Source organism: Nicotiana tabacum, chromosome 3, assembly GCF_000715075.1.
Source record: "Nicotiana tabacum cultivar K326 chromosome 3, ASM71507v2, whole genome shotgun sequence".
NCBI lineage: Eukaryota > Viridiplantae > Streptophyta > Magnoliopsida > Solanales > Solanaceae > Nicotiana > Nicotiana tabacum.
In genome coordinates this window covers 48,811,205-48,834,307 of record NC_134082.1, presented here as the reverse complement: position 1 = coordinate 48,834,307, position 23,103 = coordinate 48,811,205, and the positions used below count along the sequence as shown (strand labels likewise).

General features: G+C 40.1%; 1 protein-coding gene across 2 annotated transcripts in view; it reads right to left on the bottom strand.

Moving 5' to 3' along the window:
* LOC107763977 (uncharacterized) overlaps positions 1 to 23,103 on the bottom strand; it is a 33,184-nt gene that overhangs the window by 1,566 nt on the left and 8,515 nt on the right. The window contains exons 3-11 of one of the 2 annotated variants that reach the window (XM_075249405.1): positions 22,045 to 22,174; positions 21,861 to 21,963; positions 20,404 to 20,527; positions 19,062 to 19,127; positions 18,266 to 18,304; positions 17,335 to 17,415; positions 17,186 to 17,233; positions 267 to 317; positions 7 to 75 (exon numbers count right to left, since the gene is read on the bottom strand). In XM_075249405.1, the coding sequence (XP_075105506.1) occupies positions 7 to 75; positions 267 to 317; positions 17,186 to 17,233; positions 17,335 to 17,415; positions 18,266 to 18,304; positions 19,062 to 19,127; positions 20,404 to 20,527; positions 21,861 to 21,963; positions 22,045 to 22,174 (711 nt within the window). The remainder of the gene's footprint in view (positions 1 to 6; positions 76 to 266; positions 318 to 17,185; positions 17,234 to 17,334; positions 17,416 to 18,265; positions 18,305 to 19,061; positions 19,128 to 20,403; positions 20,528 to 21,860; positions 21,964 to 22,044; positions 22,175 to 23,103) is intronic. The other variant, XM_075249406.1, reaches the window with a different exon arrangement.

Below are 23,103 nucleotides of genomic sequence, written 5' to 3'. Positions count from 1 at the left end.
ACATACCTTGTGTTTCATTTGAAGTCTCTGAAGACTAACCTCACTCTCCACAACCTCTCGTTTCTTCTCCTCTCTCTGCATATAATCACATGAAAGGAGTTGAAAACGCTGATTGGGCGATCAGATAGATTGACTTTCTATAGGACTGTAATTTCTTCATTTTGTGGTAACCAGCTTACAATGACAAAAGAACATGCTCTCCATATCTTCACATTGCAATTGTTCTTTTGTAAGTCTAACGTTGCAATAAGCTAAGAAAGACAAACCTTAATGAGAGCCTCAAGAATGGTCTTTGATTGGTCAAGGTTGCGCCTGACCTGCAGAATTTTGAGTCATGTAAGATTCTTTACATTACAATTCAATTTGAAAAAGAAGTTGACACAATATCTGTTCATCTGTAGACAGCAGACCCCTGGATGAGAAACGATATCTGTTCATCTGTAAACAGCAGAGCCCATGCACGCGATGCAGTTTATCCCTCTTACCAAGTATATGGGAGGCGTGCTAGAGGAAATCATGTAGGGCAACAGCTTTTGTTTCCTAGTTCGTTATTTTTATATCACGAGAAAATCATTTTTGAGAGAATTTATATCAAATAAGCAATGACGCCAAATGAGGGCACCAAGAACATAGGCAAGAATGACCTACAATGTGCAACTTAAAATCTCACCATCTTAAAAAGATGTTCAAATCCATTACTGAAAACAGGGAGGTTGAAACACAAAAAACGTGATTATCTGGCTTGGTGTTGCAATACCATGTTCAAATCATGCAGAAGTTGAAGATGGAATGGATGATACTACTGTAGGCAAACAAAATTTATTGAATTTAAATTCAATAAATAATTTGGATTATATTTTAAATTCAAGATATATTGGTCCAAATAAATATTATGGGCTAATATAATTGACCTAATTATATAAGTCCAATAAATATGGATTAAATAAATAAGTCTTAATCCATTGGGCTAGCCCATTTAAATTGGGTTAAAGTGATGAGCACTTCATTAAGCCCAAGATGTCATCTTTCTAGAGGCCCAGTTTGGTGCCACGTGTCAAATGACGTGGCGGACCAAGTCAAGCGGAAGAGCCAATAGGATCATGCCACGTGTCAAAATGACAAGGCATACCCAATCACACTAAAAGACCAATGAAATCGCGCCACGTGTGCAAGTGACATGTTCTGGCCAATCAAATGCGGTCATGTCACACTTCAATTTGATTGGTTGGAAAGAGTTTGTTCTTATCACAACTCTTCCCTCCCACAACTATAAATAGGGGTCTTCATAACCCAGAAAAGGGACCAGAAGTTATAACAAGAAAAAAAAAAGAGCTCGTGGATCAAACGCCGCAAATTTCTCTACAAGTTTCAAGCTTCAAGCAATCAAGTTCAAGTTCAAGCTCAAGAACGAATCAAGATCAAGTTCAAGCAGTCAAGCTCAAACTCAAGAACAAGATCATCGTTCGTGGAAACAAATATAGATTCAAGATCAAGCTCAAAGACCCTTGAATTTATTTACTATTGGAAGGAAGAATCAGAGGATTCATAGAGATTGTACACTCAAATATTCGAAATCAAATACTACGATTATTGCGATACTTTTGGTCTTGATTTTATTTTCTCGACCCAAATTTATTGTCTACAAATTCTGGCACGCCCAGTGGGACAATCTCTACCTCTCATCTCAACCTTTCAATCACCAAAGTTCAAGAACATTGAAATGGCTTCGAAGAAAATCAACTCCAGATCAACATCCACCAAGGCTGCTAACTCCAGGTTCTATGCTGATGTGGAAAGCATCCTCGATGTCACCTTTGGAAGCTTCGAACCAGTTACGAGGAGCAAAGCAAGCTCTTTAGGACAACAAGCACCCCAAGTGTCGTCTGCATCAACCCCTGTTTTCGGATCTTCATCCTCAAAAGGAGCAAGATCTTCCACAAACGCATCTGAAGGAGGAAGCGATGTTGCTCAAAAGATCAAGAAAACTCTTACTCTGCTTGACCTCTCCGGCTCCAAGCACTCTGCTGTGAAGGAAGATGATGATGCTTCAAGCGATGGATCCACCCCACTTACACCACATAGCGTGAGCCAATCAAGGATCAATCTGTGTGAAAATCCATGCTACTCTCCGTCATCCACGACAATCATGCAAGCCATGGTGACAAACTCTTCATCTATGGAGGAGTAGTTGGCAAACCTGACGGAAGCAATCGCTGGCTTGACAAAATGCATGCAAAATCAAGAGGCTAAAATTGACAAGCTAACAGACAGGGTGGGAATCTTGATGGAAGAAAAATCTACCCATGCACCCGGCAAGCTCCCAGAAGTTCTAGAGAGTGACTCTCCCCCAAGACAAGCAGCATCCACTAAGGCTATCCCTGTCTCATCTGAAGGAATGATTCCAATCGAACAACTGAAGGAGTTCATCGAAGGAACCATTAAGAACGAATATGAAGTTGCTGCCAAATCCTCCCTTACATATGCAAAGTCGTACACTGCAAGGGTCGATATGTTGAAGATGCCTGCTGGCTATCAACCTCCGAAGTTTCAACAGTTTGATGGTAAAGGTAACCCAAAGCAACATGTTGCGCACTTCGTGGAGACGTGCAACAATGCTGGGACTTATGGAGATTACCTCATCAAGCAGTTTGTCCGCTCGCTAAAACGAAATGCTTTTGACTGGTACCCGGACCTCGAGGCTGGATCTATCGACAGCTGGGATCAACGAGAGCAAGAATTCCTCAATCGCTTTTATAGCACAAGACGCACGGTGAGTATGATAGAGCTTACAAATACTCGTCAACGAAAAGGGGAACTAGTTATCGACTTTATCAATTGTTGGAGGAATGCAAGCCTCAACTGCAAAGACAGGCTTAGTGAAGCTTCAGGCATAGAGATGTGCATCCAAGGCATGCATTGGGGATTGCGCTACATCTTGCAAGGTATCAAGCCTAGCACATTTGAAGAACTTGCAACTCGTGCCCACGACATGGAATTGAGCATGGCCTCCGCTGGAAACGAAAGGCTACCCATCTATGAACCTCGCAATGCGAATGACAAGCAAGAAGTCAGGAAGTGGGACAAGTTCGTACCCAAGTCTGAAAGCAAAGAAGCTATGAATGTCAATACGTCTCTTATGAAGTTCACGACGAAGGTGAGCAAGAAGCAGAGTATGAAATCCACTTCTTTTCAAGACAAGCCAAGTGGAAAGTTGACTCTAAAAGAAATGTAGGAAAAAGAGTACCCATTCCTGGATTCTGATGTGCCAGCCATTTTCGAAGAACTCCTTGAGTTAAATCTCATTGAGCTTCCGGAGATGAAGCGACCAAATGAAGCTGGGAAAACAAATGACCCAAACTACTGCAAATATCACCGACTTATAAGCCACCCTCTGGAGAAGTGCTTTGTCTTCAAGGATAAAGTCATGGATTTGGCTCGCGAAAAGAAGATTGTGCTTGAAGATGAGAAAGCAAGTGCAAACCAAGTCTCTATCACCTTTGGCTCATTCAGTCCGGACGACTTATGTGGTTTTAAAGAAAGTAAAGATGAAGAATTACTGGAGAGCGACAGAGCTGAAGTCAATCAACCCGATGATGATGAAGGTTGGACATTAGTGACTCGTCGTAGGCACCACAAAAGGAGCCCACGAAAAGAATCAATAGAACAACCAACAAGGAAGATGATGGTAAAAAGACCAACGAAAAAGAATCCAGTTAGGCATTTGAAGAAAGCAAAAGTGAAGATGCACCATTCTCAAAAGCCACGAAATCCAGTGACCTTGGAGGAGCTTTTACCAAGTTGGTTCCGCACGAAGATTTCCCATGAGGGCATTGATGCCTCTTGTTGCCATGCTGACAAAGGGGAAGAAAAGAGTGATGACCTACAGTTGGCACCATCTTCAGAAAAGCCCATCGAGTCCACTCCTCAAGAAGTTAATGCTTGTGAGGAAAAGGTCACGTTCACAAATGACGATCTTTTGCTAGGTGACACTCCTCATAACCGCCCATTATACCTGGTTGGCTATATGCGCGATGAAAGGGTAAATCGGATTTTGGTTGATGGAGGATCCTCAGTGAACATTTTGCCAATCCACACTGTGAAAGAACTTGGTATTCCCATGAACGAACTCTCAGAAAGTCGTGTGATGATCCAAGGATTCAACCAAGGGGGGAAAGAGCCATAGGCACGATCAGGCTGGGAATCACTATTGAAGATATGCAATCAAGTGCATGGCTGCATGTGATCGACGCGAGGACTTCATACAATGTTTTGCTTGGGAGGCCTTGGGTACATGAGAATAAAGTAGTTCCATCTACCTACCATCAATGTTTAAAATACTACGAGGGTGAAGTCGAGAAGACGGTAGTTGCTGATGATAAGCCATTCACCGAGGCTGAGTCACACTTTGCCGATGCAAAGTTCTACTTGAAGAACCGCATTGTGAAGGAGCTGAAAGCTGATGATGGCATGAAAAGCAAGAATAAAGAGCCCTCAACTAAAATAGAAGAGGTGACTACTGGTGAAGCCAAAGCTGCTAGTAAAGAGGTACAACCCAACACGAATATGTCTTATAGAGGGAATGTTACGTCTTGTGGCAAGAAAGTAAGTCCGGCACTCCAATATATCCCTAAAAGGAAGAAAGATGAAAGTGAATCATCTAATCGCCAAGCCAACATGCTAAAGGAGTTAACTCTTCCAGTCAAACGAATTGAGGCAGTAAAGTCGTCCTCAATGCCACTTGCAAGGTTTGTAGCCCAAAATCGTTTGCAGAATATGGCACTCCCTACAAAGCGAACAGATGAAGGTTTTGACCCTAACGCTTACAAGCTATTTGCAAAAGCTGGATACAATCCCAATGACCCGTCAAAGTTAGGGAAGCTCCCATCGGAAGCTGCAACGAGGCAACCACGTGAAGGTTTGGGATACAAGCAACCGTCAGCAGTGCGCATCTCAATAAGAAGGGCGAGCAACAACGATATCACTGTAGAAGATGAATCAACCGCTTCTAACAAGCCTTTTGTCCTTGATCGACTTGGAAAATCACCTGTGAGGACCTCGGTGTTTGAAAGATTGGGTCCACTAAAGAAGGGGAACAAGTTCCGGAGAAATTTTCAAAGCATAAGAACACCCGCTTCACCCAAAATCCAGGAGATCTCTAAGGATTTCCAAAGTTTGGTTCCTTCTAGAATGAGGCGGCAAACAAAACTTGTGGTTTCATGTAAAGAAGTACTGAAGGTAAAGCCATATACTGTGGTCTATACTAAGGAACGTGATGAAGACGAAGAAAGTGTAGGTTCTCCGTATCATGTTACTGGACAAATCAAGAATGGCATTCCATTTTCGATGGAAGATAATGCGGAATTGGAGGATGTTTCGTCGTGTTATCACATATCCTTCAATGATGGGGACCCTCAAGAAGATGAAGATGCGAAAGATGCTCCACCTGAACTTGAAGGAGTGAAGACGACAGTTGATGCCTTAAGAGAAGTTAACCTTGGCACCGATAAAGAACCAAGACCCACCTACCTAAGTGCTTTACTTAAAGCTGACGAAGAGAGCACTTATATTGAATTACTCAAAGAGTTCAGGGATGTATTTGCTTGGAGTTACAAAGAGATGCCTAGCTTGGACCCGAAAGTAGCAGTCCATCACCTTGCAGTCAAAAATGGTGCTCGTCCTGTTAAACAAGCTCAAAGGCGTTTTAGGCCGGACTTGGTTCCCTTGATTGAAACAGAAGTTAACAAACTCATCGAAGCTGGCTTTATTCGTGAAGTTAAGTACCCAACATGGATTTCAAGTATTGTCCTTGTAAGGAAGAAAAATGGCCAGATTCGAGTGTGCATTGACTTTAGGGATCTTAACAATGCGTGTCCGAAAGATGAGTTCCCGCTTCCCATTCTAGAACTGATGATCGATGCTACTACTGGGTACGAGACAATGTCATTTATGGACGGTTCATCAGGCTATAACCAAATACACATGGCACCAAAGGATGAAGAGCTTACTGCATTCCGTACCCCAAAGGGTATTTATTGCTACAAGGTAATGCCTTTTGGCTTGAAGAACGTTGGGCTACTTACCAAAGGGCTATGCAGAATATTTTCGATGATCTACTCCATAAGAATGTCGAATGCTATGTTGATGACTTGGTGGTGAAATCAAGAGAGAAGGGCAATCACATGAAAGACTTGAGGATGGTATTTGAATTGCTCCGGAGATACCAACTTAGGATGAATCCATTGAAATGTGCCTTTGGAGTTGCTTTTGGAAAGTTCCTTGGTTTCATTGTCCGACATCGAGGGATCGAAATTGATCAAGCCAAAGTGGATGCCATTTTGAAAATGCCTGAGCCTCGAGATATCCATGAATTGAAAAGTCTATAAGGAAAACTAGCATACCTTTGAAGATTCATATCAAACATGGCTGGGAGGTGCCAACCGTTTAGTCGCCTCATGAAGAAAGGCGTTCCTTTCGAGTGGGACCAAGCTTGTAGCAATGCCTTCGAAAGTATCAAAACCTACTTGATGAAGCCTCCAGTTTTAGCAGCTCCTATACTTAGAAAGCCATTGATACTATACATTGCGGCGCAGGAAAGGTCTGTTGGAGCACTGTTGGCCCAAGAAAATAATGAGGGGAAAGAAAACTCTCTTTACTACTTGAGCAAGATGATGACACCAAACGAGTTGAATTATTCGCCAATTGAGAAGTTGTGTTTGGCGCTAGTCTTCTCAATTCAAAAGTTGAAGCACTACTTTCAAGCTCATGTTGTCCGTCTTGTTTCTAAAGCAAATCCGATCAAGTTCGTGATATCAAAACCTTTCCTTAGTGATCGACTAGCGAGATAGTACCTCCAATTTCAACAATTTGAGATTTTGTACATCCCTCAAAAGGCTGTAAAAGGACAAGCATTGGCAGACTTCTTGGCAGATCATCCGATACCTGATGACTGGGAACTAATTGATGAACTACCTAATGAGGACGCAATGGTCGTTGAAGTTCAACCTCCATGGAAGATGTACTTTGATGGTGTTGCGCATCGTGGGGGAGCTAGGGCTGGCATAGTATTTGTCACTCCCCAAGGTGAAGTCTTGCCCTACTCCTTCACCTTGACACAACTCTGTTCCAACAATGTTGCTGAGTATCAAACATTAATACTTAGGCTTGAAATGGTTGTTGATATGAAGCAATTGCAATTGCAAGTCTTTGGTGACTCTCAATTAGTGGTCAATCAAATTTTAGGTAGTTACGAGGTCAAGAAGCCTAAACTACACCCATATCATGATTACGCTAAAAAGTTAATGGGATGGCTCGGTGATATGACTATTCAGCATGTGCAAAGGAAAGAAAATAAGAAGGCGAATGCTTTAGCTGCCTTAGCTTCATCTTTAACCCTGCCTGATCAAGCGCAAGTTACTATCTGCCAAAAATGGGTAGTACCGTTGCCAAATGAGGCTGAAGGGGAAGAAAATGAACTCAAGCATTTTGTTGCTATTTCTGAAGTCGAGAAAGAAGAATGGAGACAATCCACTATCGATTACTTGTGCTATGGGATACTTTCAGAAAATCCGCAGAGAAGAACTGAAATCCGTCGTCGTGCACCTCGCTTCCTTGACTACAAAGATACCTATACAGAAGATCATTCGAGGGAGTACTCTTGCGATGCTTAGGGGAAGATGAAGCACTCCAAGCTTTGCAAGAAGCGCATTCTGGGGTATGTGGGTCACACCAGTCTGGACCAAAGCTCCACTTATAAAAAGAATGGGATACTATTGGCCAACGATGGTAAAAGATTGCTTGGACTATGCTCGAAGACACAAGGCTTGTAAATTCCATGCGAATTTTATTCATCAACCTCCTAAAGTGTTGCACCCGACTGTTGCATCCTGGCCGTTTGACGCTTGGGGATTGGATGTTGTTGGACCACTACCAAAGTCCTCTGGTGGGCACCTATACATTCTGGCTTCAACCGACTACTTCTCAAAATGGGCTGAAGCTGTTACTCTCAAGGAAGTAAAGAAGGAAAATATTGTAAATTTCATCCGAGTAAACATTATTTATCGCTTTGGCATTCCTCGCTACATAATAACGGATAATGGAAAGCCATTCGATAATAGGTTGATGAACAAGATTTATGATCTCTTCGGCTTCAAGCAACATAACTTTTCGATGTACAATGTTGCCGCCAATGGTCTAGCTGAGGCATTCAACAAAACTCTATGCAACTTGCTAAAGAAAGTCGTCTCCAAATCCAAATGAGATTGGAATGACCGTATGGAAGAAAATCTATGGGCATATAGGACGACTCACCGCACGCCAACACAAGCGACTCCTTATTCATTGGTTTATGGAGTCGAAGCCGTCTTGCCACTTGAGCGTCAAATACCTTCATTACGACTGGCTATTCAAGAAGGGATCACTGATGAAGAAAATGCTCGACTTCGATTAGCAGAGTTGGAGGCTCTTGATGAGAAGAGGTTGGGAGCTCAACAGAGTCTTGAATGTTATCAAGCTCGATTGTCTCGCGCCTTCAATAAAAGAGTTCGCCCGAGATCCTTTCAAGTAGGAGATCAAGTCCTTGCCGTACAAAGACCCGTAATTACTTCCCCTGTAGGGAAGTTCACTTCAAAATGGGATGGCTAGAATCCCATTGGCAGTATAATAGCTTTGATAGCTTTGCTTGGCATGGCATAAATAAATCACAGCCTCACAGTAACCTTGCCCAAATAGGAGAATGATTCTTACAATATGAATTCTTTTTGGAGTTCGATTACAACCATCCCACATCGGCATTTATTTTCCCACAGCCACTTTGAAGAATCTATATAAACCCCATATTCTCATATATTTTGAGTATCAATCAGCTATCGGCATCTTCAAGCTGCTCTTGAGTTCGTTTCTTTAACGATCGGAAAGTGCTAGTATTTGAGGTAATTTCTTTTTCTTCTTTTCTTGTGCTTTTCTTGTTTCGTTGTCTTTTTTTTCTTTTTGTAGGTCAAGCGAGAAAGATATGTTTTTGTTCAACAAGATGATCCACGCATGAAGAAAGCGGTCTTAGCGTGTGAAGGGATGAGTACCCATCCCGACCCGACTATCGGAGAGATTACTCTCAATGTGGCTCGACTATCGGAGAGATTACTCTCAAATGGCCCGATTATCGGAGAGATTACTCTCAATGTGGCTCGACTATCGGAGAGATTACTCTCAAAATGGCATGACTATCAGAGAAATTACTCTCAATGTGGCCCAACTATCGGAGAGATTACTCTCAAAGCAACCCGACTATCGGCGAGGCCAACTTAAGGTGCAAAGGGACTCATATGTCCACCTTAAGATTGAAAAGTTATAGTTCCTTTTAAGGACAAACTCACGAAGAGGCCAACTTAAGGTGCAAAGGGATTTATATGTCCACCTTAAGATTGAAAAGTTATAAAGCTTCAACTTGAAGACGACATCGACTTGAACAATTGGAGAACTTTGAAGATTTGGCGGACTTTGCAGACTTCAACTCAAAGATTCGGAGGGCTTAAACAATTCAACTTTAAGATCGGCGAATTTGAAGATTGAAACTTGAAGACCGACGAACTTAAAGACTTCAACTTTGAGACTTGGAGGGCCTAAATAATTCAACTTGAAGATCGGCGAATTTGAAGACTTCAACTTGAAGACCGACGGAATTGAAGATTTCAACTTGGGGACTTTAACTTGAATACCGACGGACTTGAAAACTTCAACTTGGAGACTTCGAGGGCTTAAATATTTCAGCTTCTCTTTTGCTTTACATTGTCCGACTTTTATCTTAGTCGCATAATTTCCAGCTTTACGCGCTTGTAACAAAAGATTCATATCTTGTCGTAGGAGAGTCCAAATAATGAACCGTTTGATGACTTTAATATCTAAAATATATCCAATACTTAGAATCAAAAACCTTTAGAATCGCGCTGGATAATATTTTGAAACCAACTTTAGATTTCACCGTGTTGAAAATTTCAGATTTGAGCAGTCTAACCAAAAAATAAATTCATATCTCGGTGTAGAAATATCAAAATTGCAAACCGTTTGATTTCAAGAAAACTAGACTTCAAGAACTAGAACATATCCAAAATTCTCAATCAAACAACTTCAGAATCGTCCCAGATAATATTTTGAAATCAACTTTATATTGCACCACGCTATCAATTCCAGATTTGTGCAGTCTCACCAAAAAATTCATATCTCGGTGTAGAAATATCGAAATTGCAAACCGTTTGATTTCAAGAAAACTAGACTTCAAGACTTAGAACATATCCAAAATTCTCAATCAAACAACTTCAGAATCGTCCCAGATAATATCTTGAAATTATCTTGCACCACGCTATCAATTCCAGATTTGCGCAGTCTCACCAAAAAATTCATATCTTGGTATAGAAGCCTCAAGATCGGAAGATGTCTTACTTGCCGTCAATCGAAATTTAAGAGCTATATTCTCACAAATATCTTGGGTTCAAGTCTCACCGAATTTGAAACGTTGTACCAAGCAATCTTTTCCTTATACTTGTGTTTCCTTTTGACGCCTCTCTTCACTTCCTCTTTTTTTGAAAGGCAGAGGGTGGACTTGGAGACCAACAAACTTAAGGTTTGGAGAACCTGAAGACATAAGAATCCCTGGACTTCAATACAAATACTTGACATCCTCCTAAAATCGGCCCATTGAAGAAATCAATTTACCATGGAGGGTTTCCCCCTTTAAATCAAATAAGATCAAAGTTCAACGGGAGGATGGCATTTCAGCTTGATCTTACATTCCTTCATACTTCATTCGAACAACAATTGGGGCAATATGTATCTTTTGGACTTATGCAACTGAACTTAGAATGAAACTCTAAGCTGCCTACGTACCTCGGCGAAGAGGATCAAGTCATACCGTAGTTCAGACTGGGTGATTTTTTTTATGTCCTAACTTTTGCCTAGGCCGCCTCTTTCGAAGTTTTCAATCTAGCGGACTTTTTTTTTTTTAATTTTTTACGTCCTAACTTTTGCCTAGGTCGCCTCTTTCAAAGTTTTCAACCTAGCGAACTTTTTTTTTTATAGGGGGTCGTACACAGTTTAGACTCATGTGGGCCAGGAGTTTAGTAACATGCAGTTTAGGCTCATGTGTCAAGGAGCGTTGTAACTTCAAGGATAATACTTCTTCAAAAACTTGCTATTGATAGGGCCGATTCTCATGCCATCGGCTTCAACCAGCTTGTAAGCCCCACTTGAGTACGACATATGGCCCATCCCATTTTGAAGTGAACTTCCCTACAGGTTTATGGGAAGTAATTATGGGTCTTCGTACGGCAAGGACTTGATCTCCTACTTGAAAGGATCTCGGGCGAACTCTTTTATTGAAGGCGCGAGACAATCGAGCTTGATAACATTCAAGACTCTGTTGAGCTCCCAACCTCTTCTCATCAAGAGCCTCCAACTCTGCTAATCGAAGTCGAGCATTTTCTTCATCAGTGATCCCTTCTTGAATAGCCAGTCGTAATGAAGGTATTTGACGCTCAAGTGGCAAGACGGCTTCGACTCCATAAACCAATGAATAAGGAGTCGCTTGTGTTGGCGTGCGGTGAGTCGTCCTATATGCCCATAGATTTTCTTCCATACGGTCATTCCAATCTCATTTGGATTTGGAGACGACTTTCTTTAGCAAGTTGCATAGAGTTTTGTTGAATGCCTCAGCTAGACCATTGGCGGCAGCATTGTACATCGAAAAGTTACGTTGCTTGAAGCCGAAGAGATCATAAATCTTGTTCATCAACCTATTATCGAATGGCTTTCCATTATCCGTTATTATGCAGCGAGGAATGCCAAAGCGATAAATAATGTTTACTCAGATGAAATTTACAATATTTTCCTTCTTTACCTCCTTGAGAGTAACAGCTTCAGCCCATTTTGAGAAGTAATCGGTTGCAGCCAGAATGTATAGGTGCCCACCAGAGGACTTTGGTAGTGATCCAACAACATCCAATCCCCAAGCGTCAAACGGCCAGGATGCAACAGTCGGGTGCAACACTTCAGGAGGTTGATGAATAAAATTCGCATGGAATTGACAAGCCTTGCGTCTTCAAGCATAGTCCAAGCAATCTTTTACCATCGTTGGCCAATAGTATCCCATTCTTTTTATATGGAAGTGGAGCTTTGGTCCAGACTGGTGTGACCCACATACCCCAGAATGCGTTTCTTTCAAAGCTTGGAGTGCTTCATCTTCCCCTAGCATCGCAAGAGTACTCCCTCGACTGATCTTCTGTATAGGGTATCTTTGTAGTAAAGGAAGCGAGGTGCACGACGACGGATTTCAGTTTTTCTCTGCGGATTTTCTGAAAGTATCCCACAGCACAAGTAGTCGATAATGGATTGTCTCCATTCTTCTTTCTCGACTTCAGAAACATCAACAAGATGCTTGAGTTCATTTTCTTCACCTTCAGCCTCATTTGGCAGCGGTACTACCCATTTTTGGCAGACAGTAACTTGCACTTGATCAGGCAGGGTTAAAGATGAAGCTAGGGCAGCTAAAGCATCCGCCTTCTTATTTTCTTTCCTTTGCACATGCTGAATAGTCATATCACCGAGCCATCCCATTAACTTTTTAGCGTAATCATGATATGGGCGTAGTTTAGGCTTCTTGACCTCGTAACTACCTAAAAGCTGATTGACCACTAACTGAGAGTCACCAAAGACTTGCAATTGCAATTGCTTCATATCAACAGCCATTTCAAGCCCAAGTATTAATGTTTGATACTCAGCAACATTATTGGAACAGAGTTGTGTCAAGGTGAAGGAGTTGGGCAAGACTTTACCTTGGGGAGTGACAAATACTACGCCAGCCCCAGCTCCCCCACGATGCGCAGCACCATCAAAGTACTTCTTCCATGGAGGTTGAACTTCAACGACCATTGCGTCCTCATTAGGTAGTTCATCAATTAGCTCCCATCCATCAGGTATCGGATGATCTGCCAAGAAGTCTGCCAATGCTTGTCCTTTTACAGCCTTTTGAGGGATGTACAAAATCTCAAATTGTTGAAATTGGAGGTACTATCTCGCTAGTCGATCACTAAGGACAGGTTTTGACATCACGAACTTGATCGGATTTGCTTTAGAAACAAGACGGACAACATGAGCTTGAAAGTAGTGCTTCAATTTTTGAATTGAGAAGACTAGCGCCAAACACAACTTCTCAATTGGCGAATAATTCAACTCGTTTGGTGTCATCATCCTGCTCAAGTAGTAAAGAGAGTTTTCTTTGCCCTCACTATTTTCTTGGGCCAACAGTGCTCCAACAGACCTTTCCTGCGCTGCAATGTATAGTATCAATGGCTTTCAGCCGCAATGTATAGTATCAATGGCTTTCTAAGTATAGGAGCTGCTAAAACTGGAGGCTTCATCAAGTAGGTTTTGATACTTTCGAAGGCATTGCTACAAGCTTGGTCCCACTTGAAAGGAATGCCTTTCTTCATGAGGCAACTAAATGGTTGGCACCTCCCAACCAGGTTTGATATGAATCTTCTAAGGTATGCTAGCTTTCCTTGCAAACTTTTCAATTCATGGATATCTCGAGGCTCAGGCATTTTCAAAATGGCATTCACTTTGGCTTGATCAATTTCGATCCCTCGATGTCGGACAATGAAACCAAGGAACTTTCCAGAAGTAACTCCAAAGGCACATTTCAATGGATTCATCCTAAGTTGGTACCTCCGGAGAAATCAAATACCATCCTCAAGTCTTTCATGTGGTCGCCCTTCTCTCTTGATTTCACCACCAAGTCATCAGCATAGCATTCGACATTCTTGTGGAGAAGATCGTCGAAAATATTCTGCATAGCCCTTTGGTAAGTAGCACCAATGTTCTTCAAGCCAAAAGGCATTACCTTGTAGCAATAAATACCCTTTTGGGTACGGAATGCAGTAAGCTCTTCATCTTTTGGTGCCATGCGTATTTGGTTATAGCCCGACGAACCGTCCATGAAAAACATTGCCTCGTAACCAGTAGTAGCATCGATCATCAGCTCTGGAATAGGAAGCGGAAATTCATCTTTCGGACATGCATTGTTGAGATCTCTAAAGTCAACGCATACTCGAATCTGGCAATTCTTCTTCCTTACAGGGACAATACTTGAAACCCATGTTGGGTATTTAACTTCGTGAATAAAGCCAGCTTCGATGAGTTTGGTAACTTCAGTTCAATCAAGGGAATCAAGTCTGGCCTAAAACGTCTTTGAGCTTGTTTAACAGGGCGAGCACAATTTTTGACTGCAAGGTGATGGACTGCTACTTTCGGGTCCAAGCTAGGCATCTCTTTGTAACTCCAAGCGAAGACGTCCCTGAACTCCTTGAGTAACTCAATATAAGTGCTTTCTTCATCAACTTCTAGTAAAGCACTTAGGTAGGTGGGTCTTGGTTCTTCATCAGTGCCAAGGTTAACTTCTTTTAAGGCATCAATCGTTGCCTTCACCCCTTCTTCAAGTTCTGGAGGAGCATCATTTGCGTCTTCATCTTCTTGAGGGTCCCCATCGTTGAAAGATATGTGATAACATGGTGAAACATCGTCCACTTTCTCGTCATCCTTCATTAGAGATAAAACACCATGCTCGCCTTGTGTAGTAACATGATACGAAGAACCCACACTTTCTTCGTCTTCATTACGTTCTTTAGTGTAGACCACAGTGTATGGCTTCACCTTCAATACTTCATCACACGAAACCATGACTTTTGTTTGTCGCTTCATTCTAGAAGGAACCAAACTTTGGAAATCTTTAGAGATCTTGTGAATTTTGGGTGAAACGGGTATTCTTGTATTTCAATAATTTCTCTGGAACTTATTCCCCTTCTTTAATGGACCCAATCTCTCAAATATGGAAGTTCTCACAGTTGATTTTCCAAGCCGATCAAAGACAGAAGGCTTGTTAGAAGCGGCAGATTCGTCTTCTACACTGATATAATTGCTACTCGCCCTTCTTATTGAGATGCGCACTGGTGACGGTTGCTTGTATCCCAGACCTTCACGTGGTTTCCTCGTTGCAGCTTCTGATGGGAGCTTCCCTAACTTTGATGACTCATTGGGATTGTATCCAGCTTTTTCAAATAGCTTGTAAGCGTTAGGATCAAAACCTTCATCTATTTGCTTTGTAGGGAGTGCCATATTCTGCAAACGATTTTGGGCTACAAATCCTGCAAGCGGCGTTGAGGACAACTTTACTGCCTCAATTCGTTTTACCGGAAGAGTTAACTCCCGTAGCGTCTTGGTTTGGAGATTATATGATTCGCCCTCGTCTTTCTTCCTTTTAGGGACATATTGGAGCGCGAGACTTACTTTCTTTCCATAAGACGCAATACCCCTCTTTATGAGATTTATTCACATTGGCGTGTACCTCCTCAGTAACAGCTTTGGCTTTACCAATAGTCACCTCAGCTCTTTTAGTTATGGGCTCGTCATTCTTGCTTTTCATGCCACCATCAAATTTTAGCTCCTTCACAATGCGGTTCTTCAAGTAGAACTTTGCATCGGCGAAGTGTGACTCAGCTTCGGTGAATGACTCATCATCAGCAACTATCTTCTTCTCGACTTCACCCTCATAATATTTCAAACATTGATGGTAGGTAGATGGAACCACTTTGTTCTCATGTATCCAAGTCCTTCCAAGCAAGATGTTGTATGAAGTCTTTGCATCGATCACATGTAGCCATGCACTTGATTGCATATTTTCAATGGTGATTTCCAGCCTGATCGCGCCTATGGCTCTTTGCCCCCCTTGGTTGAATCCTTGGATCATCACACGACTTTCTGAGAGTTCGTTCATGGGAATACCAAGTTCTTTCACAGTGTGGATTGGCAAAATGTTCACTGAGGATCCTCCATCAACCAAAATTCGATTTACCTTTTCATCGCGCATATAGCCAACCAGGTACAATGGGCGGTTATGAGGAGTGTCACCTAGCAAAAGATCGTCATTTGTGAATCAAACTATTGTTTGGTCGAAATTAGGAACCGTTTGATTTATTGAATGTCCCACTGAGGGGGGCATTTGTAGGCATACAAAATTTATTGAATTTAAATTCAATAAGTAATTTGGATTATATTTTAAATTCAAGATATATTGGTCCAAATAAATATTATGGGCTAATATAATTGACCTAATTATATAAGTTCAATAAATATGGATTAAATAAATAAGTCTTAATCCATTGGGCTATTTATTTAATCCATTGGGTTAGCCCATTTAAATTGGGTTAAAGTGATGAGCCCACTTCATTAAGCCCAAGATGTCATCTTTCTAGAGACCCAGTTTGGTGCCACGTGTCAAATGACGTGACGGACCAAGTCAAGCGGAAGAGCCAATAGGATCATGCCACGTGTCAAAATGACAAGGCATGCCCAGTCACACTGAAAGGCCAATGAAATTGCACGACGTGTGCAAGTGACATGTTCTGGCCAATCAAATGCGGCCATGTCACACTTCAATTTGATTGGTCGGAAAGAGTTTGTTCTTATCACAACTCTTCCCTCCCACAACTATAAATAGGGGTCTTCATAACCCAGAAAAGGGATCAGAAGTTATAACAAGAAAAAAAAAAGAGCTCGTGGATCAAACGCCGCAAATTTCTCTACAAGTTTCAAGCTTCAAGCAATCAAGTTCAAGTTCAAGCTCAAGAACGAAGAACGAATCAAGATCAAGTTCAAGCAGTCAAGCTCAAGCTCAAGCTCAAGAACAAGATCATCGTTCGTGGAAACAAATATAGATTCAAGATCAAGCTCAAAGGCCCTTGAATTTATTTACTATTGGAAGGAAGAATCAGAGGATTCATAGAGATTGTACACTCAAATATTCGAAATCAAATACTACAATTGTTGCGATACCTTTGGTCTTGATTTTATTTTCTCAACGCAAATTTATTGTCTACAACTACTAAAAGTGTAGAATGAAGGAAATGAGGGTGATAAAAGAAAGGTCAGCTGGTTGTGCAAAATGTTTATAATACGGGTTGCCAGCAGACTAAGAAAGATGCTGAGCAAGATCGTCATAACAGAGTGGCCTGGGCCAATAAGGGGCAAGGACACGATAAAACAACCACAAATGAAAGCCCTGTTTGGCAATTGTTTGTTTTTTGTTTCTAGTTGTCAGAACACAGAAGAAACGAATTAAGAACTCCATCTGTAACTCCACGCTCACCTGGCGAAGCTTTTCAAATGACTGCACATTGTTTTCCCTCCTTTGCATCTATGACAGAAAAAGGGAAGAAAATAAAATACATCATAACAAATCATCAAGGGCGATAATTTTAACAAGAAGATTAGGTTAAAGTAACCAGAGTCACATACCCTCCTTGTGTGAAGCCTGTGAGCCTTCTCCCTTGGCCTAAATACATTATATGGATTGGTATCACTAACAGGTGGAGGAGGCTGCACGAATGAAGGTTGAAAAGGCAGTCAGAATGTAATCACTTGTAACTGATGGAGTCACAAAATGGAACACCGACTTTAAATACCATTATTCTCTGACGAAGGTGCATATATGAAAATCCACCAAAACGAAATAAAGAAAAGGAATGTGAAATCTTTTCATTAGGAATGATATAACCAATCACATGTTAAAGAAAGTTGGTGCAATTAGGAGTGAGGATGCAGCAATATTTCATGTGAGATTTGTTACACGAAAATATTGATCAAATGGGGAAACAGATGCAAAAACGTGTGATTGATTGAGAATATGTCAGCAATCATTTGAACAATACTTTCAGTTGAAATGGGAAAAACAGGAGATCACAATGAAAAATGAACAACGAGCACAGTGAGCAATTTGCTGGATTGTATATGAAGAAATAAGCCCATAATCTTATGTCACCAGATTTACCAACCTAAGACATGACCCAAGAAGTCTCATTATCATTATATGACCACCGAATCACAATACTATATAAGGCTGAAGAGATATTTAAAAACCATCAGTAGAAAGGGTGGCGGTCATTTATCAACATAAATTCAAAAATGGAATCTTTGACTTTAAAAGGCTAATATATCAGGATATCTCTCTTTTTTTCCTGATGAGTCAGTCCGAAGATTAAAATTCAAATGATAAAACCATCAGAGAAATTTCGGGGAGGAGAACCTTATCCCTGCATTTTTTCTACAGAACAAACTGATGAGATTATGGAAGGCAAAGACAATTGCTTGACGAACCATATATGTACTGCGCGTAACACCAATGCAATTACTTATATTTGGACTACAAATACAGAAATTAAAACTTGACCTGCAAACGCCGAAGAATAGGCTTCTGCCACCGTTCCCGCTGATAGACAAGAAATGCAAATTCCCAATAAAAAAAAGATGTGTGAGAATTCATCTTTAATATATATAATATACCAATTTACTAAGATTCCACCAATGCTGATAAAAAAAAAATATATGATAACACCCATTGATCAAGTATTTGAAGCCCTTTGCATTTCGGTAACTAACTGAATAATCATTGAGATATCAAGAAACGTATCAATAAAAGAGCTCTTATTGTGCATATAAAGTCCACCATATTTAGAATTGAATAGGAAGTTAAAAAATATAAAGAAAATTATAAGCGTTAAGTCATATAACCACACAGAAAAAAGATTTATAGATGTTTGAACAACACAACTTGTTAGAACTCTATATGTCCAGTAAATTGGGTCTTTTCTATCATATCCATCCACAACTATTTAAGATACATAATTTCAGCCATCCCAAATGATCCAAACTTAAATTTTTGTTGATAGAGGATTACACTAGAACCTATTGCATACAGCTGCTGATAATAAAACATGATCTGAAGTTTAACAGGACAGATTCATCTGTAGACTTACTGATTACAATGGCCACAAATGATCATGCTAATATAAGAATAAGTGGAGAGGAACTTCGTAGATGTTTCTTGTATGCATACAAGTATCTGTTTCAATACCAACTTTGATGATCTCTCCAACTGGAATCACATCTACTTTGTCGTCATCAAATTACACTACATAAAATGGTGTCATTAAATCAAACATAATAAATTGGTGAGGGATGCGTACCTTGTCTTTCCAGTAAGTATAAACTGATTGGAAAACTCCATATTTGATTGTTAGAGATTGCAGTGCCTAGATTTCAGGAAAAAGAAAGAAAGAAAGAAGAAAGACGATCAATTAGACTCAACGCACGCCAACTCTTCGGAAAATAAGTAAGACCAACGAATTGCAACACACTCAGAGAAGCAAAATCAGTCATGTCATCCAGAACTAGGATCACACAAGAAGCAGAAAGCTCTTGTACATGTTACGTGTTTGGAACTGAAGAAACAAAAATGCTTCCCCACATAAGGTTGCCTCCATACTTGAAGAATGCACATATTCAATATATTGACATAAGTTGCAAACTAATGCTTCCCAGTGAAACAGTAATTTTCAGACATCTCCTACAAAAGATGTTGTCCCTTCCATTGACCTGACAAAATGCATACTGGAACATGGCAATTTTCAACTTGACAGTAAAACGTGCCAAAGAAGGCCAAGATCAAAATGATTTCAGACTTTCTTTACTAATTTACTTGACACTGTCAGCTGCGAGTTCAACACAATTCCCATTAAACTGATACCTCTTCAGGTCCTTAACTGAGAAATCTAGAAGTTGTTTCTCTCTAAACAGTAAATCTTCATGCTGTCAAATTGAAACTTATATGATACCTATCTCTTACTTACCAAAAAAAAAAATTAAGTATGAGAAATCTATCATGTATAAGAAATCAAACTCTTTGGTCTCAATATAATCCTTCTTCAATGTCAAAGACCAGAAGTTACACACAAATTATCATTGGATGTTGGTAGTTCTAATTCCGTAGAGGAAAACAGTTATGCCATTTGGATACCACAACATGGGCGATTCCCTCCAACCCTGTAATATAATTGCATCCATAATTCAATAGCTTTATGTGAACGCTTCTTTTTCAAGAGAAGATAAACGAGCATGAAATCAATGAACCAAACAACCAAAAGAGACATAGTTGGCACTAGAAAACTATTACCCATGATGACTCTTGAAAATACCCCCATGCACCCCTTAAGATCACTTAGTTCATCAGATCACTTAGTCAAGAAACAAAAGCAGGTCTACAAAAAGAAGGGAACGGTTTTGGTTCTTCATCCAATCAAGTGACACATTGCCACTAAGAAGTTTGTTGCATTCTTGCAGGTAGCATAAGAGGTAACTAAAATAATGAACACAGGTTCTCTATAAAGCCCACACTAACAACAAAAGGATGAACTTAATTCCAGAACCAACAGTATCAACTACTCTAAAGGAGATTCTTAGGATAACAAAGCAACAAAAATGCCAAAGTAAAACCATCTAAAGACACAGATTAAGCAGAGCTATTTTCACCTCAACAGCAGCATCAAAACTTAGGAGCACCAGGATAGGCGAGCCAAGAGTAGGAGTAATCACTCCTGCTCTTTCTCGGGCCTTGTGATCTAAAACCTCTAATTTGTGCAGAATAGTCTCCAGCCTATATCAAGCAACAAATAATGTCAGGATAAGCTATCCAAAATTCAAATCATGAATAAGGTTTATAAGATTGGTAGAAAAAAAAAAGATAATGAATACTAGTGAAACTCCTATAGATGAAAGCAAAAATTGGAGAAAATACAGAATAACGATTAGATAATATAGTACTGAGAGGGGGAATGAGAGCAGTTTGAGGGAATGCTGCATAGTACTCCAACTGAGTTGGAGAGCAACAAGGACAAAAAGGAAAGCTCAAAAAGAAAAAGCCTGGTCTGTTACTTAGCGAACTCTAGGAGAAATTGTAAGGATACACTAAGGAAAGAAAGCATTCTATGCTGTTAGAGCTGAGGTAGTGACAAACAAGCTTTCGACATATCAGAAATAGTACCTCGCATGTAGTTAAAAATCAGGTTAGAAAATGGATCGACCACTTATAGCAAATAGATACGGACTGCCAGACAATGAGCAGAAGACTATTGATCAAGACAAGCTCAAGGTAGGTAACCTAAGAAGATCACAATAATCATGAGCTTTTGCTCTAAACATCCACGCCATATAACATGTCCCTGTGTTGTGATTGTCTTCACAAGCTTTGTCCTCCAGAGCCTGGTAAAGATCCCACAAGAATTGCTTGAATGCCAATGTGATTTAAAGCATCAAAAAGTAAAGTCAGGTTTCATTATTGATACACACTGGAGCACTTCAGGCAACAATGGCAAGATCGGAAAAAGAGTCGCTTTTCCTAAAATTGTGCTTTCATGATTTATTAGCAACTATCTAGGCAGCACTTTAATTGGCTAATGTATAGCTTAAAGAGTCGTTATATGGATATATAATGGCATCATTCTATCTCCTACTTTCCTCCTTAAATATTGATTTCTAGGTTGCCTAAGATCTGGTGTCATGGTCATATGCGTGATTAGTGCCTGATACAGTGATACGTTACTTCCTATAATGGATCATGCACAGAAAATATCCATAATCTTTTTCTTTTTGGTTTTGGATAGATAAGGTAAAATATATCCACATCCATAATCCATGGATAGGTTTTAGCAGGTCTAACTTATTTTGATTGAATGAATAGTTACAAGTACCAGAATTCACCATTTCAACAGAAGTGCAACTATTAATCCAATAAATACTATTGGCAAAACAATCTTAAACAGTGTAATATATGCGTTCATTCAAAAAGAAAAATGGAAAGATCAACTACAAGGAGAAACAGACAACAATCATTCAAAACACATTATTTGAGGTAAAAAAACTGCCAAACCAATTAAATGGACAGTGAACATAACACGATATACATGTAGGATATCCAGTATGATTTTTACTTTTCAGCTGCAAGAGCCTTTCTCTCTCTGTTTATGTCTTGAAGCCAATCTTCATCCTCATTGTCAAGATTGTAGTCAACAAATTCTCCAATCTCGGCCCGGGCTATAGTTAATTTGACAAAATTTCATAAATTATTATCAACTTTGAAGTAAAATAAAAATACTAGCCATGTTCTTCGCATACCTCCTCTAGCGTGTATATAAGATGTTGGCTGAGCAAAAGTGCGTGAATAATCTCTTTCATATGTATCCACCACCACATACTCAGGTATAGGTATTTCAGGAACCAACTTCTTGCTAGAAGTCTGTTGTACCTAAGGAATAAGTTTTTCCAGCAAAATCGGTTTAGCTACAAATATAACTTATCCAGATATTAAGCCTAAATTCCACATCTTATTCTGCACCATAAACTTCACAGCTTCAAAAATATTCTAGGATCCTAGTATATAACTTCCAGTGCAAGTTTAAAGCAAGAACTGTTTCCTCAAAATGCAAAAAAAAGAATAGTAGTTGTTAAGATTTCTTTATAAGAAGTACAAAAATAAAACAAAAAGGAAAAATAAAAGGACAAGTGGACTTTTGTAGGTAAGCTGATCCCGTCTAAAATATAAGGAAACCAAAATGGATTATTGAACATCTATTTTCCTCTCACTTAAAAACAGTTGTTCATTCCCCAATGTAGTTGAGTGTAGTGCACAGCAACATGACTTTAGCATCTAAAAGTATCCTTCTAGTATGATGGATATACCAGCTTTATGGCTATGGCTGAGTCACTTCCTGGGAAGAAACAATTGGGAAACTCTTAAATGATCACAAGTCATTTTCTCGAAATATTCATCATTGATTGAACAAAAAATGATTCACCTTGTTTCCTGGTGCTTCAAAAGTAGAATAGGTTAAACATATCAAAAGATTTGACTATACCCATTGTAGTCCGACATTGCACCTTAGTGTCTCACAAGGAACTTGACCCAAAAATGCTTTCACTCCAAAGATGCCTGAAGGCTTCGATTAGGGGAAATAAGGATTCTCAATCTCACCTTAAACCATCAAGACCTTAAAACTCTTACAACAGGTACTTTACAATCCCAAAGATTTCTCCATCTCTTAAAGAAAACCACGAAATAATAGGAGCAACAGTTCATGTTCATGCTTCATCATTCAAAATGAAAGAAGGAAGCCCTCATCAAGCAAGTAAACCGCTTGGCAGTTGGCTCATACTTTTGTTCGTTCAATAATACTA